This window comes from Nematolebias whitei, chromosome 15 (assembly GCF_014905685.2).
Source record: "Nematolebias whitei isolate Nwh7 chromosome 15, NemWhi1, whole genome shotgun sequence".
Taxonomy (NCBI): domain Eukaryota; kingdom Metazoa; phylum Chordata; class Actinopteri; order Cyprinodontiformes; family Rivulidae; genus Nematolebias; species Nematolebias whitei.
In genome coordinates, this window is record NC_056512.1 from 28,242,468 (window position 1) to 28,259,722 (window position 17,255).

General features: G+C 38.3%; 1 protein-coding gene across 1 annotated transcript in view; it reads left to right on the forward strand.

Moving 5' to 3' along the window:
- Positions 1–16,911, forward strand: part of cacna1ia (calcium voltage-gated channel subunit alpha1 Ia) — a 118,430-nt gene extending 101,519 nt beyond the window's left edge. The window contains exons 31-35 of the mRNA XM_037688522.1: positions 6,168–6,317; positions 12,645–12,782; positions 13,985–14,195; positions 15,134–15,378; positions 15,608–16,911. Coding sequence (XP_037544450.1) covers positions 6,168–6,317; positions 12,645–12,782; positions 13,985–14,195; positions 15,134–15,378; positions 15,608–16,330 — 1,467 coding nt within the window. The 3' untranslated portion in view covers positions 16,331–16,911. The remainder of the gene's footprint in view (positions 1–6,167; positions 6,318–12,644; positions 12,783–13,984; positions 14,196–15,133; positions 15,379–15,607) is intronic.
- The last annotated feature ends 344 nt before the right edge of the window (positions 16,912–17,255 follow it).

Consider the following 17,255-nt stretch of genomic DNA (forward strand, 5'->3'; position numbering starts at 1 on the left):
AAGGGGTCTGTTTCGCCTTGTGAAGTTTTAGAAAGAGCAGTAACTCTGCATTGCAGTTCTCAACAGAGTTTTCCCAAATTAATCCCTTGCCCAAGTGGTCGCTGAAAAAGATTTCGATGCAGTGATGACTGGAGAATTAGAGATCACAACTTTCCCGTTATATGTTAAAATATCTCCAGATTTCTTGAACTGTTTAATCATTTCATGCATTGACAAATGTTAAAATAAAGCAACTATTCCCCCTTTTTTTTCTTTCAGGGTGACTTTTTGTCAGGCAGTCAGGGTCCTGAATGTTTCAACCTTTTGTTTTTGCACCAAGTCATGATTACGATAACCTTTTGGCATCACCTGTTCAAATAAAAACACATGTTTAAACCTCATTATTAGTCTTCATTCGACGCCACCCCAACTGTTTTCAGAATGTGCTGCATGCCTGATGTGCAGGAATAAATCAAAGTATCAAAGTGATTTTGGTTGCAGAACAAAACATGTATTGTGTTAGATTTATTCTGCAATTGTTTAACCCATCAATACATCTACATGTGCATTTTCAGACAATTAGGGTTTTGTATTTATCAAATATATAAAAGTTATTTGTAAGATTGGGTATTTTTGTCCAAATACACCAAGTCAGGACTTAGATGCATTCTGACTGTCAGTGTGATTTATCTGTGGTGGTACAAGGGATTGAAGCCAACCCACCACTGCTGCTTTTGCCTTTACCTTTAAGTCTTCAAGTGAGGTAGTAACAGAGCCGTAACAACCGTAAAAAAAAAAGTAACTTTATGATTCACCAATGTGATATAGTGATGACACGGTCTGTGTGACCACCACCAAGCTGCAGGATTGAATAGTTTTAACAACAATAATTGAATTAATTACAGAAAGGATGATTGACGATGACAGACGGCAACTTTGCATTTAGCTGAAGAGTTTGGTTAACCAAAAACTTAAAATAAAACAGTCACTAAACTAAGTTCATCCATGATGTGTTGAAAATGGTATGATGGAGACATCCAATTTATTGTCAGCAGCTTCATGTCAACAAAACTGATTTCTGCTCCACGTTGTCGTTGGTTCAGCGAAGCTGACTTTATTGCAGAACGGCCACGTCTATGTGAGCCATGGCTCATTTAGTGATTTATGAATGATTAGAAGCATCTTAAAGACAGATGTTTTGTGAAACATTATAAAGACCTGTACAGTATGCTGTATATGCTTTAGATGTGAACGCAGAAATTACAGTGACATGCATAACTTGGGCACACCTGCTCAAAATTGTTGTGTTAATCTAATTTACCGTAGACATCAGATAAAGATAAGTAAATTCAGATATTATTATATTACAATATTATAGACACTAAAATGTTTACTTCCTATATCGAGGAAGTGTTTGTCTTGCTACTGCTTCTCAACCTCAAATATTAATCCATCGGTTCCCAGAGATCAAAGTTCAGCAATCCTTCTCACCCAATAACAGACCAGACTTATTTATTTTCTCACTGAAACAATCAGTTTTAGATTCATCAGTATGAAAACTCCTTCCTAATGTGCATATAGTTCATTTCTGGTGAGAGGACGGTAAAGTGTTTTCCTTGACAACTCGTCCATGAAGGTCATGTTTGTGCGAGTGTTGCTGCACGCTTCAACAGTGCACAACCACAACACAATCTGTGCTGTATTCCCCAACCTTTTCCGTGGCCCAACAGGAGATGTAATTTGCCTTTCTAGCATCATTCTCCATTTTCCCAACACTAACGTGACATCTTCTATGGCTGTGATGTCTCAGTTAATTTATGAACTGAGAAAACACTTATCGTATCTTTCGGCCTATAAGTCGTTGGGTTTCTTTTTGCATAATTTGCATGCCCTGCGACTTATAAGCAGAAGCAACGTATTTATGGATTTTTTTTCCCATATTTATAAACCAATTTTTGGTTGAGATATGACTGTTTTCATTCATTCTGACTGAAAATATTAAACACTACCATTTTTCAACCACTAGATGGCACTCGAGTAGTAAGGCACGCTGTTGTGTCATATAATAGGTAAACATGGCTATTAATGACACAATCTGCTTGCCAAAGTCTGCCACCGTCATCTACCTAGGGCAACTGAATCAGATTAGTTTTGCTGCGCCACCCCGGCGAAATGCAGCTGATTTGACCATCAAAATGCATTTATTAAGTAAAAGTTCAACTGAGACACACCTTTACTATAAAGTTGATGTAACAACTAATTGTTTTTAGATGGTTATCTTGTTAAATTTTGAAAAAATGGACCGAGTCGCCCTCTGCGCGTTCATGTTTCCGCTTATCGGCATTTGAAAAGGCAGCTGATTTGGCCGTCAAAGAGCATTTATGAAACAAAAGTTAGACTGAGACACACCTTTACTATAATCTCGAGCAAACAAGTAAATGTTTTTAGGTCTTGTTAAATTTCGAAGCGATGCGCAGAGGCTTGTCCTTCTGTGCGTGCCCACTTCCGCGTATCAGCTTTTGAAATGCAGCTGATTTGACCGTCCATGTGCATTTATTAAGCAAAAGTTAGACTGAGACACACATTTACTATAATTTTGAGCCAACAAATAGTTGTTTTTAAGTCTTAATCTTGTTAAATTCTTTTTAAAGTCCTCCCATGCACACTCCCACAGCCGCCATTTGGTAGCCAATCAATTTTTGGCACAACGCCAGCCCACATTTCCGGGTTGTCAGTGGTGACGCATAATAGATACGACGTATACGGAGAAGTGACATATTTATGGATTTTTCCACTTTAATAGACATATTTGGACCGATGCAACTTATAGGGCGGTGCAACATGTACGGCAGAAAATACGGTGCCTAAACTGACAATCCCATTTAGTTTTCTCCTGCTCTGTAGCCATCACTGAATTCATTATTTAAAATTGCTATATATGAACATATTACAGATGCATATTTAGGGACATCAGCAAAGGTTATTTTTATGGATCATATCCTTTGGTGTCCTTACTTTTGCATAGAACTTCTGCAGCTTTATCCACCCTGAAACTGAGAAGGATAAAAATGTTCATTTTGATCTAAAGTTAAGTTTTTAACCAGCCGGTGTCCAAATTTATGCATGTTGCTGTAAGAGTTGAAGAACGACTCAAGTTCAGCTTAATATGTTTTTGTTGGGGGTTTTGGTCTTTTTAGCTGTATGGTGAAACACTACTAAAATATGCACAAAAGAAGATACTGCAGGATGTCCACACACACACACACACACACGCACACACACACACACACACACACACACACAAGAGAGGAGAGATAATGGCCGAGCCAGCGACAGTCAGATAGAGGCAGTAATTAATTTCAGCTCTTTCCTCTCTTACTCTAAACTCCTATTCCCTGTAGACGAGCCCTATTGTTGTCCACTAATACAGTTATTAATGGGGGCCAGCATACAGGCCACCACACTCTATCAAACATTACTTTTTTATTAGGCTCTCCATCTACACATACAGGACTATCTTGGGCCTGTCTGTGGGAGCAAGACACAAAAAGAGTGTGTATGTATTTTTAAACGTTCATATTCTGAGCCGACTTCGGCAGAGTCAGATTCTGTATATTTGTGCTGCTGGGCGGTAAGTTGGCTATTGAATTCTTATTCCAAGTTTCGAAAGCATAAGCTAAGACTAAATGCAATAAAGCCATATGAGTCATATGAGATTGTGTTTGCATAACACATACAAGTACAGTATAGTTGAATAAACAGGGTGGCAGAATTGTGTTGAGGAAAAAAACAGGGTTATGTGGCGGATTGAAGAGTTATGGCCTTATTTCACAGCATCTTTTGGGAAATATCTGCTGATGTAATGCAGCCAGTCCAGCTGTTACGAGTGTGATACAGACACAATGTGTTCAATTCATCAAGAAATACAAGCACTATGGCAAGAAACACAATCATCTTTTACAAGTTGTTTCCTGCTTTTTTAAATTTTCCATTTAGTTTTCTTTTCCTGCCAGACATTCCCAGAAACAAATCTGGCAGGTGAGATTCAAGCAAGCAGGAATCCTATAAAGTACTTTTGAAAAACTCGAACTGCTTCGATCGAAATTACTTTAAACCTGATAAAACCAATAGGAGAAAGCAAATGCTTAAAATCTGAAGTCATTTCAACAACATAGTGAACAGCCTAATTGAGGCGATATATCAAATGTAATTGCTCCACACTCTGTGCTCAAGGCTTTGATAGTGAAATTATGGCTTAGTTGACTAATGAGTTGTAGGGTTTTTATTATTCAGGTCAATGGTTTTCGAAGTGCTCAGCCCTAAAACTAATTTAAGAAGACTTGTTCCATTTCGTTAAAGAGTTGCGCAATATTAGACTAATATCTTCATCGCAATATTATTGGTAAATAATGCAGTACCAAAATCAATTTCACAAAATATTTCTCACTTTTTGGTTTGTCTTTTTATTTTTATTTTTATTTTGGTCCAATATCTGTCAAACTGACTGAGTTACATTTTTGTGTTAGCCGGTCACTATTCAATTATTTCTTTCTGCAAGTTTCGTTAAAATTTGTTGAGTGGTTCATACAACATGTTGCTAAAAGACACATGAACATGTGTTGAGTTTGGCAAAAACATTAGTGTCCGCATCCTCCACCTGTCGGCGGTGAGCCTTAGCAACAAAAACATGTAGCAGGCGCGTGTAAATCAGTTGTATAGAGGTGTTACAGGGACAGAATATGTTAATTATGTTTTCTCAGCTGAAACCAGCAGAGGTCTGGAGTCAGAGTAGTCCAGTGAATCTTGTTGGCATTCATTTCTAACTGTTACTCTGCAAGTAATTAGTACATACACCACATTCAAGTAGTCTAAGATACAAGCACTGTGCTGCCACTTGTACTCTATTTAATCTATATAGTGTCAGTGATGTAGTGAGTGAACAACATTTTTTATACAGCCCATGGGTTTTAGGATCTTGGTCACATTTTTTAAACAAGTGAGCGCAACAAGGGCATTAAGACAGGAGTTCTCAAACTTTTTGGGTTCAGGGACCCCCTCATAACCCTCATGTTTATTAAGTAATTTTCTTCAATTTGCCTCTTTAATGCAATGGACATATTTGTGTAATATAAATACATCAGAGCTGTTCTTTAATAGTGTTAATACAAATTTTTATACTTTTAAACATGGGGTAATTAACAAGGTTTTTAATTTCATCTTCCAAAAATTACAGTTTTAAGAAAATGAACAGCATCAAAAACCACTTTAAAACTTTACCCATTCACTTAATGAACATAATAAATGCATTGCCACTTCTTCAAATTATTACAGAAAACTCTTTAAATAAAACTGAACAGAATCACAACTGCAGTAGTCATACCAAGTAACAGGACTTAATTTGTAAACTGATGGATGATGGAACGCAAACAGTAGGCGGGTCGGCTGAGCGGGGGTGTGGGGGGTCCACCCCCAGAAAATTTTGAATAAAGTAGATGTGATTTCCTGCATTTTGTTGTATTTTAATGGGATGTTAAACATCTATGTGCTTGTAAAAATTATATATTCAGGTCTCTTGTAAATGAGTCCTCATGGCTCAATGGGACTAACCTCTTTAAATAAAGGTTGAATGAATGAATACATATTTATATATATATATAATTATTTTATTTTTTTTAATTTGTGGACCCCCAAGCACAGGCTCACGGACCCTTGGGGGTCCGGGGACCCCAGTTTGAGAACCGCTGCATTGAGACCATCCAACTTTACTGTAGATCAAGTATTCCATTTCATTACTGATACTGCACATACTGATATTACAACAACAATAAATTGATATATTGTGCAGCCCTAGTTGATCAGGACATGATCTCTGACAAAGTTTTTAAGATGCCTCTTTCTTAAATGCAGTAATGCATCATTTATTCTGCAGGTGTGAATATAGTCATGAATGGCCATGTGTGTTTTGTAAACAGATAGGAAGTGGCAAAAGCCTGTCTACGTGTGCCCCCGGGCACTCTAATAACCCTTTCGATGGTGTATGCATTTCCCCTACGTGTTCTTTGTTCTCGCATGTCCGCATGTGCACATGTTTGCGCCTGCGTGCATTCTGGGTCTGCCGGCCTGCGTCCCGTGTGCGTTTGTGTCCGTGTATGTATGCGTGTGTGTATGTGCGTGTGTATGTGTTCCAGGAGAGCCAGTGGTTGGACAGCGTATCTCTCCTAATCAAGGACACGTTAGAGGGGGAGATGCTGATGATCGACAACCTCTCCGGCTCTGTCTTCCACCACTACTCATCTCCGCCACCTGTCTGCAAAAACTGCAAGGGCCAGCAGCCAGAGGTACCACCCTGATCACACATAAACACACACATGTAGGAAGGACACACTGCGCCTGGCGAGCGCAGTGAAAATGAAAGTAATTATCTGCGTAAATATGTTTTCAAAAGGAATATCTAACCCAGACATGGAAGCAAAATTTTAACAAATAAGGGACGACTCAAGACTTTTGCACAGTAGAGCATTCAAATCACATATCTGGAAATGTCTCTCGTTAAGCAGAGACCCCTCACTTCAATCAAGAAGCATGTGACAAAAAAGAGCAGTCAGTTACGCAATATCCAAGACTTTTATCTGTAAGGCAACAATATTTACAATAAAGTGAACCTTGCAACACACTTGGGCTTTTTTGTGAGTCTGGAACGCTGCAGGTAAATCCATTTGACTGACAGCTGAGTTTACTGTGTCGGGGGGAGCCGAGCTCAACAACCAGATTGAAACAGAGGGACTGCAAAATGTCAGCAGCATACCTGAAAATACAGTTGCTTACTTGTTTGAAAGAAATAACAAACCTACAACGTTTTACCCATAGTGTAAACTGATTGGAAAATTGTTAAATCATTCCAATCGAAGTTGTACATTAAGGTCACATAATTTTAACATGTCTATAACTGTTTATAACTCTTAACAATAAAAGTGCATACCAACATGTTGTGCTCAAGGGTTAATGTTAAACACCTGGTGTTAGTTTGCATTAAAAAACTGAAAACAAAACCAAGCTGCAACCCCGAATACTTACCACCTAAATTAAACTTACACGTTCATGCAAAGAAAAACTCATCCACATGTCCAATCCATGATGTTTCAGACCAACTGCATGCAAACATGCAAACATGCATTCATCAAACTACTGCAGGGCTTCCTTCATCGCACAGAGCAGTCTGAAAGAACAGCGTTGTTGAAATTCTGGCCTTTCTTGTTGTCAACTCATCTATTATTTTACAGTAAAAAAAAAGACCTTAATTAAACTTATCAGCTTAAGCTAAAAGCAGCTTTTCAGAAGTGCATGACTGTGGATTAATGAGGCCCTCTGCGTGCATACACAACCATCCTTCTTAACGTATGGCTGCACGAAAAGCATGCGCACATCGACAATCGCCTTTATTTAAGCCTATTTTCTCAAGTGTCTTGTTAACAAGAAAATTCTGCAGTGAACACGCCCCCAGAAACATGCTGTGTTGTGCAAGTGTTGTTTATCACAATGACAAAGTGCAGTGGGTCAGCTCGGAGGAAGAGGTAACTGGGATCTACACCTCGTCACCTGTCAGCCTCGCTTTCTGCCTGTCTGCAGATGCTGTCAAGCCATCAGTCTTCCCCCCGTGCTTTTACATGTGTCCTCCCTCCGTGTGGACTTCCACTCCACTGGCTATTGGTGTTTTAGTCACTGATTTATCGCAGCCGATTGAGTGCAGTTTGGCTTCGGTCTGCACTGTTTTGTTGCTTAGCTTCTATAGTGTTAGTTTAAAATGTCACCATGTGGGAAACCTGTGTTCATTTTGTAAGTGTGGCTAAATGTTCACCGTGGGTAGCATTGTGTGCCAAGTTAAAGAATGTAACAGTTAAGTAGAATCGCATTTCCTGTGAAAATGCAGTGTGAGTGCTTATTGCTGAACTTGCTGAAAAACAGTTGAAATTAGCTAAAAACAGCTGAAATGTAGCTGAAATAGAAGACCAAGTCTAAGCTAGCAGAAGAAAGCAGAAAGAACACATATTTTCTGAATTGGGTTTAAATAAACAGAAATTAGCACAAAATTTAAGAAATCACGGTAGCTAAAAAAAAGCTGAAACTGGCAAAAAAAATGCTGAAAAGTAGCAGAAAAGTTAAAAAGAAGTTTAACTACCAGAAGGAAGTGGAAAGAACCGAAATGAGCTGAAAATTTTAAAAAAAATTAGCTGAAAAAGCTAAAATTAGCATAAAACCGCTAAATAATAGCTGAAACAACTTAAACTAGGATAAAAAAGCTGAACAAGTAACAAGCAATTGGTAGGCGTAACAAGTTGAAATTAGCATAAAGACGTTAATTAGGCTGAAAGTAGCAGAACTTAACCATAAAAAAAACTTGAATTTATCATGAAACAGCTGAAATTAACTAAAAAAAAATGCTAAAAAGGTAGCTGAAAAGGTGGAACAAGTTTAAGTTACCTGAAGAATGCAGAAAGAACATGTTTGCCCAGTTAGGCTTAAAGAAGCAGAAATATGCACAAAGAAGTGGATATTATCTGAAAATAGCTGAAATTAACAAAAAAACAGCTGAAAGGTAGTTTAAAAAGCAGAAAGAAGCTTAAATTAGCAGAAGGAAGTGGAGAGAGCACATTTTTTGCTGAATTAGACTAAAAAAAGCTGAAAGGAGTGCAAAAATGTGGAATGAGCTGAAAAAGCTCAAATTAGCATAAAACAGCCAAATAGTAGCTGAAATTGCAGAAAAAGCTGAAAGGAGCATAATAAGCTGAAATTAGCAGAAGGAAGTCAGAAAAACCACAAAAATGTTGTAGTTAGCAGAAATAATCTAAAAGGATAACAAAATGGCTAAAAAAAATGAAATAGCTGAAATTAAATGAAAGTAGCTGGAAAATGTTTAAATTTGCACAAGGAAGCTGAAAGAAGCTGAACCAGAACAACATGTGAATGGAGCAGTAAAAGGTTGTAAACACATCTAAAGATGTGAAGGATGTAAAATGAGCTCAGTTATTTTCCTAATAAATAAAATAAAAAGTGGCAGAAAAGGCTAAATAATGAAAAGGCTAAAATTTCACCAATACAATAAGTCATAGCACCCTTCTCCTGAATGAGCTGAACATTTTGATATTTGACTTGTTGAAATAGCACAAAAATATTGGAACAAGAAAGATGCTGAAAAATGTACAGAAGAAAAATGGATGACAATAGTGTGAATGCTTCATAAACGTTCACACTATGAAAAGTAAGGGAATCGGGAATGTTTTGAACAGTATGATCAAAACTGGTCACAGAGACGTGTTGATCCTTATAATTCATCTGTCACCGAGTGATGAGTTGATGTTACCTAACGCTGTCTAAACTTTAGCATCCCACTAAAACTGCCTTATTTGTTCATGAAAAAAACACAAACCAGGATCAGACTAACATTTGCTTTAGAGAGTACTCACTGCAACATCATGAACACTGGACCAAAATGGTCATAAAGACACAAAATCTGCACATGTTCTTTTCATATCAGCAATTATACCCCAGAATTAAAAACTTGTAAGCAAAATTTATGAACGGCTGCTAATCACCTACAGAAACAGCTGAAACAGTGAAAATCGATCAACAATGAAGATGGCCATGGAAGAGCTGTTTGGGATTAAAAAGTCAATTTTAATGCATTGGTACAAATTTACACTCAGAATAAACTAGTAAAGTATGGAGATAAATCTCCAGCAAATTCAGCCAATCGCTTTGTTTACATCGAGTGTGGACCCACGTGTCAGCATTTCTTTTGGGAAACTGAAGTAAACTCTTTCAAATTGCACCATTTCATACAGCTCAAAATAATCTGTATTATGTTCAATTTCGTGGTCTGCATGTGGGGATCTGGAGCAGAAAACAGCCTGGTTTATTATTGTACATTCATATATACCTTTTTAGCATGCTGACACCTGGGGCGAACAATCTTGTTGTTGTCAAGGTGAGTTGTGTTAAATAACATTTTAATAACTGCCATCACAATTACAAATCAGTCTGTTTCAGACCCCCTGCTGCAGCTCTTTAGATCTGGTGTGGCTCATGTTTATTGACTGGTGCAGCTGTAAGCTTTTAAAAATAGCATTCAAATTGCATCCCAATGGAAAAGAATTTAGCTCGTATTAACACTGTGGCAGTAAATATATGCGTTGGTAATTTTTGTAGCACTCTGCATAAAAACAGCAACATTGAAACATGTCAAGTCTCCAGTCACTTCATAAAACGCATGGATTTCTGGAAGGCGAGCGCTGCTGAAACACCTCTGCAGTAAACAGACGCTTCTGCACGAGTTTAATCCCCACAATAAAACGTGTGTCCGCTTGCAGTGTTGCTCCATGCTGCACTATCTGCACGAGGATGTTTTGTTGCATAATTAAACTCAGGGTATTTAGCACAACGTTCTTCTTATCAGTAATTTCTCAAGTGTAAAATCATTTGACTTCTGCGATATTTAAGTACTGGTGCACCAGAATTACAGCATACACCATGTTATAAACACTAAACGGTGACTAGCATGACTAATGTGCTGTGGTCTGGAAAGATATTAGTCAGTCATGTTTTCTTTTCTGTCCCCGCCCATCAGTACTGAACAGAACAATGGCTTTTCTTCACAGTTTTTCTGCTGCAGTGAACACTTTCAGTTCATTCTTTCCCAAGTAACCCTGTCTTTTTAGTGAAATCGTCAGTATTTCTACTGTTACCTTGGTAGCAAAATCTTCCTGCACCTATTGTGCTTTATATTGTCTCTGAAGGTACAGGCAGAAAAGGAAAATGGACGCTGTAGTTTCCATTACCTGTCGATAAAAACACCTGCTGATGAAATAAAGGAGCCCTTGCTGAGGGTATTTATGGACCACCTCTGTGAATGAAAGTAGAAAATGTGGTGAAGTCACACAGTAATGTTAGTAAGGGGTGGTATATGGCCCAAAACTGTGAAACTGGAAGCATTTTTTGAACTAATGAGTTGCATTGCTGTGCTTCTGCTTTGCTTCTTTGCTTTGCTTCATCACTTCTGTTTTGCTCCTTGGGACCTGTGGCTGTGGTGATTAACTGGCTCATATCTGCTATTAATCTTTCTTTATGAAGCGCTTTGTTTTTTTCGCCTATCGGCATGTGTTAATCCATGTCTAGCCGGCCTCAGTTCATTGATTTTCACTTGGCTCTCTTTAAATACCCCGTTTAATTCTTCGTTCCCTGGCCGTTTATTATTTTGGGTCTTTGAAGAAATGTTACTGAAATATGTCATTGTGCATTCAAACTTGAACTCAAAATTTGTATCGTTTGAAATGCTGCCAAAAATAATGGAGTGCTACAGCAAAATGTGCAAAATCAAACAAAACTGCTTGCAGCCAGTTTTGCAACCCGTTGGAGAGAAACACAATTGGAATATCACATTTTGTGTTTTTGATGAGTACACTGTGGGAGTTACGGTACTGATTTAGATATATTTAGTCCTGTGCACCATCTTTATTACACATGCTGAGATTCCAATGAATACACACAAAAAATTGCGCAAATGTACTAATTGTAAAACACAAAATGCTTTATAATTATAAAATAAATCTGTGTAAAACATTTGTTCTGTAGCTAATTATAAATAATACTTTTCCTTCACGTATTCCTGCAGTAAATTAATAATCCAGATCCTTTTGATTCAGGATTTTGTGGAAGGTTTTCAACAGTTTATTAATAAAATAACATATATTCTTTAACGTTAATACCTGCTGTAGATAGCTCTTCGAAAAAAACTCATTCTGAAGAACTTGAGTTTCATTCTGACTGGACAGAAGAGCTAATGGTGATCCAAGCACAGCTAAAACCAAACTGGGTCATTGCCAGTTAAATAACTTTAATCTCAAATGTGTTATAGCAGTTTATGCAAGCACCCTTTTATAGACGTTTAGCATGCTGTCAGTTTTACATTTCATGGTATTTCTAGCAGAAATATTGTGATTTTTTTTTTTTTTTTTTTTTTTTTTTAGAAGTGCCCCCAGTTTTCAACAGAAGTGCTGGAGCTTTTTGAAACAGCTGTTATTTGATAATCTTGGATCTCTTGGTAAATAACCAGGCAATGTGAAACTGACATCGGTATAAATGTTTATCTAATTTATGACGTAAACTGCAATTATTATTTTTTAGATTAGAGTTGTTTTATGATAGATGCAACTGACTTTGGTCTCAACCCTTAACTCACAACTCTTGTCAGAATTAATTCACTAACCTGAGGTTGTTCACAGAACTATCTGCAACAGGTAAGATATTAATTGCTTGACACTTCCACAAAACTCAGAACTTCAGAACACTTTAAAAGAAATGAAATTTCCCTTTAAGATCACTTTGAATTGTTAACAACTGACAAACTTTATCTCAGATTGGTCAAGATTATAGGTTTAATCTACCTTGTTTGTGTGTTTTGTGCCAGTCTATATGAAAAAATACTCAAACAAAGAAATCAAGGAAGACTATGGGTAGTTGCAGCTTCTTTAGGCATTTACAATTTTAAATACAAAGAAACACTCAAATTAAGGCTTTTTGTCCTCACAGTAAGCAGTGATAATTAATGCCAAAGAGTTGTCTCGCCACATTCTTGTGTCTTTATACTAATAAATGAAGCAAACTTTTTGCAGCAGATCAGAATGGCAGAGATTGAGCAAGCGTCGCTGAAGTCGGAGCAAATCTCAGACAAATCCTCGTCCCCTGCGTTGCCAGATGACCTCAGCCTGGACGAACATACAATCTATCAGCTGTTGTCCCAGGAGGGAAAGGTGTGTATGAACAGAGAGGGGGGATAAAAACAAATCATGTGATTCCAGAAGTGTGGGCATGATGTAAGCTGTTGTGTCCTTTACAGATACAGTATAAACTTTATGTTCCTAAGGTTTCTTCATCAGCATCATGGTAATATTTTGCCTTTAAAAGAACCCACAGTATCTATAAAAGCACTTCATGAGTAAATCTCTACACCCTGCTTTCCTCAGTTACTGTCCTTTTGGCTCCCGAGCCCTGCTATCATCAACTCAGTCTCTCTTCCTTTAAAACGTATCCACTTCATTCGACCCTCTCTTTGTTAGCCCTCTGATTATTACACACCTGATCTGTTCTTTCCTTTAGCCTTCCTATCTTCACCCCCATATAATTCATCTTTCTAACAGCTTCTTGGTTCTCTTCAGGCTGTCTTAACCTGAGAACTCACCGAAAGTGGCTGTAAATCAGAACTTTTATTAAAGAGAATAGCAAGGGGAAGGGTAAAGAACAGATACAAGACGAGAAAAGGTTTTACTAGTCAAACAAAGTTGAGGTTTTGAAAACATGAGGGTGTTTCCAGTCACACAGTGTTGAATTTTATTTTTATTTTTTCCCTTCTGGAAGAGTCTTGACAGTACACTTTAGTTAAAAATGAGAGCTTAGCTCAAGTGTCCTGTAAATTAAAGAAACTCTGTAAATTCTCCTCTAAGGTAACAAACAAACTGCCTGATGGCAGGCAGGAACTGCTGAGGTTGCAAAAATGAGAGTGGTCTCCCGTGTGGCTAAATGAACTAAAGCATACATTTACTGTGCACCACCTCCTGCCCACTTCAAGCTCTCTAACATTAAAATGACAATAACTGCTAAGATTTAGTTTTCAAACTTTTGGTATGACTACAATGAAAAGCCAGCAAAATTATATAAATCTGGTCATTTTTGAAGATCCCAAAGGGATTTTTCTGTTCCCATTTAATTTTACATTTACTTTCAACCAAGAATTGTTCCCTAAATGTAAAATGTGAGTTATTACTTTTCTCGGTGGAGAAGATATTTTCATTTAATGGCCAAATTTAAGGCTCTGTGAATGGTCATCTTATTCATGTAATCTTTTTCATTGGATTTTTTATGTTCAATCATTCCATATACCAAAATAAAGTTAAATATATTACTTTTTTTTTTTTTTGCAAACCTTTCTATTGTCAGGTTTTGTTTTCTCTTTCAGGGAAGGTGCAGTAGTGAAAGCTCTGAAGATGCTGGGGTAGAAGAGCACCATAATGGAGGTCACCAGACTCAGACAGCAGGGCAGGTTCAGGTGCAGGGGCCGAGCCTGCAAAGCAAAGTCCTTAGCACTGGTACTGAGATGGAGACTGTGCTGCAAGAGGTGGAAATGCAAACATACCAACAGCATAAGTGCTCACCTCAGTGCAGCCCTGGTTCGTAAATCCACTCAAGGCTCATTTTCAAAAGACATTATGAATGGTGGATGTGTGTTAGCACAGAAATGACCAAAACTGATTTGAGGAAATAATCTGCTTGTGGATTCTTGCCACTCTGAAAGTGCTGGTCGTGAAAGTCAAGTGGAAAGTTACAAACACTTGAATAAAAGCTTTTATAAATGGCTGTACAAAGTACACCATGATTTTATTAATAAAATACAAGCTAAGCTAGAAATATTACAGAAAACCTAATTTTTTTAACCACATTTACTTAAGGGTGGTCAATTTCTTTTTCATAATGTAGCAATCATCACAAGTGGAACTGCAAGAAGCACTTGAAGGGTTTTCAAATTGAGGGAGCAGAATAAAAATCTCAGACACAAGTGGTAAAAAAAAGGAGTTATAGACTGAAAATCTGAGCTGAATTAAAATCCAAAGTCAAAAGTAAATAAAAAAAAAAACAATATAGAAAAACCAGAAGAGTGCATGACTTATATACAGATTTATATACATAAATGTTATATTGATGTAAATCAATCAATTTAAGGATTTAAACAGTGTTTAAAAAAAGAAACCAGGATCAGACATAAGGAAAAAAATCATTTTTAAGAGTACCCAAAGATTCAAAGTCTAATACCACTAAAGTACTTTAAGATTATACCTTAACTGAAAGAGGCCGTACCTTTGACCTGAAACAACAGACCATAATATGATGTAGATGATGCTGTAGTTCATTATGTATGGGTTGCCTGCAGTAGCAATTAACTCCCAGCATTTTGCTTCAAGTCTTAAGTTCTCCTGCACTCTGAAAAGTTAACAACTTGCACATAAGAACAGATGAATTCAGCAGACTGCTATAGGTGATAAGCCAGCCATTGAAGAAAAAGAAGGTATGACTAAACACCCGAGCAACTAAGCGTGTTGGTTCTCTCCAGATGGTGGGGTTTCCAGCATCAACAGTAAGGAAAGATATAAGGAAGAAGATGGAGGAGGAGGAGCCAGTGGTATTTCTACCCTCTTCCATCTGCCTACAGAGTTCTTCCACTCTTCAGGTGCAGCCATCTCGATACCTTCCCGCAGTAGGAGCCTGCGTTTGACAAGGAGCCTTAGACTGACCTCCCCATCCTCCTGGGCCTCATTCCGCTCCCATGGAGCTCACAGAAAGATGCTTTGTGCGCAGGTAACAAAGAGAGAACATACACCAAAAGTGGAGTAGAGTGGTGATTCTTGTTTACTGGAGTAACACAAAGAAAATATCAAGACATTTTTGGGGGATAAAGAAATTTATGATGTCTTTGTAATGTTCTTTGTAGTGAAGCTGCTGCACCTTTCGTAAAATAAAAAATTGAAATTACTTACTATGTATGCATAAGTACTAATGTTCATTCTCTAAAATTTCTTCTCTGCAGTATCCATCTCACAGTGACTCATCACTTGCTACTGGCAGCTCTGAAGGCAGCCTTCAGACCACTCTGGAAGAAGGACTGAGCTTCAGTGTCTCTCCACCACAAAACTTGGATTTGCCAACAGCTTCCTTATCACTTTTATCCCCTATCTTGCAGCCTGATGATGGAATGAACATTTCGTCTTCGGTTCAGACCCAAAAGCCAAGGCCAAACCCCCAGTCTGCTGTGACCCTTCTGGCCACCAGGGGTCACCAGCGGAGCCAGAGCAGCGGGCGAGGCAGCACTAGCCCAGGCTACAACCGTGATGACTCTATTGACCCTTCAGATGAGGACTTGGGCATAGGCATTGGATCATCTATCGGTGGTTGTGGCTCCAGTCAAGCGGGTAACAGTGAACACTTGTCAGAGACAATGAGCAGCTTGTCCCTGACATCACTGCTGTTGCCCAGCTCCCTTGTGTGCCTTGGAGTGCCAGTAAAAAAGTGTAACAGCACAGGTAGCCTTGACAAAGGGGGGATGCTGCTGTCTTCCCGGGGAAGGGAGGGTCGTAGAGAGATTTTAGGCCTGGAGCTTATGGACCCCCAGGGCTTCATGGCCAACCCTTGGACAGGAGTATTATTAAATACCAGAAGAGAAGGAAGAGAGAAAAATGAAGATGGAGAGCATGGTTTGAAAGGGAAGAGCTCAAGCCAAACAACAGTAGGGTCTTGTCGAAAAACTAGATGAAACTTACTGTTTACTCTTTGTCTTTCCATTTCTTGGAACTAAAAACCATTGCTGTTCCTCTTACTCTCTCTGCTTCATCAGTGAGACAGAGGTTTAATAACATGTGATGCCCAGTATTTCAGAACCAAACCCTCATCTTTCCATTTTAGCCCCTTTATAAACATTTCTGACAAGTTCTTTATTTTTTATCTTTGCTATCTTGGATAATGGGCTTGGTTTTGGTTAAGGATGAGGGGCTGGCCATAATAGTTAAGGCCGAGGGGCAGCGGAAAGACCCTTCTTCCTCGTAGTTCTGGAGGACAATGAGAGAGGTTCTGTTCACACTGGAAAACCAGGAGGTTTTGTGATACCAGAAAGTCAGTAGAAGAGGATACAAAGAAGCTTAAAGAAGCACCAGGAGAGTTTAATTTTCTCTGACTGCACAGGTTCCATGAAGCTGAAACTACAAAAAATAAAATCAAGAAAAGTCAACATAATTATCTATCTATGCCAGGAGGGGCTTTTATAATTTGTCAGTCTCTCAAAGGCATGGTACAAGGTTAGTAAGGAAATAGCCTATGGTGATGGAATACAGTACATCAGGGCGGAAGGAAGACTCGAAAAGAAAAATGTGGGCTTTTCTTGAAAAGCAGAAAGTGGATCTAATTTCCATCTGTTCTGGCAGACCGAATCAACAGGTCCCACTCGCTCTTGCAAAGGACCTTCTGCTGAGACTGGAGTAAAAAGCATGAGGTGGAGCAGAATTCAGGAATGTATGTCCACAGTCTGCATTTGTGTGTGCGAGCACTGCCTCAGGTATCCAAGGCATGAATTAAATCATTCTCATCACTGCACCATACCTCAGTGTTTCTGAACCTGAAGATAGGCATCAGCATTGTGTGTCTGTCAACTTCATTGGCAGCGGAAAATGAAAATAAATTGAGAG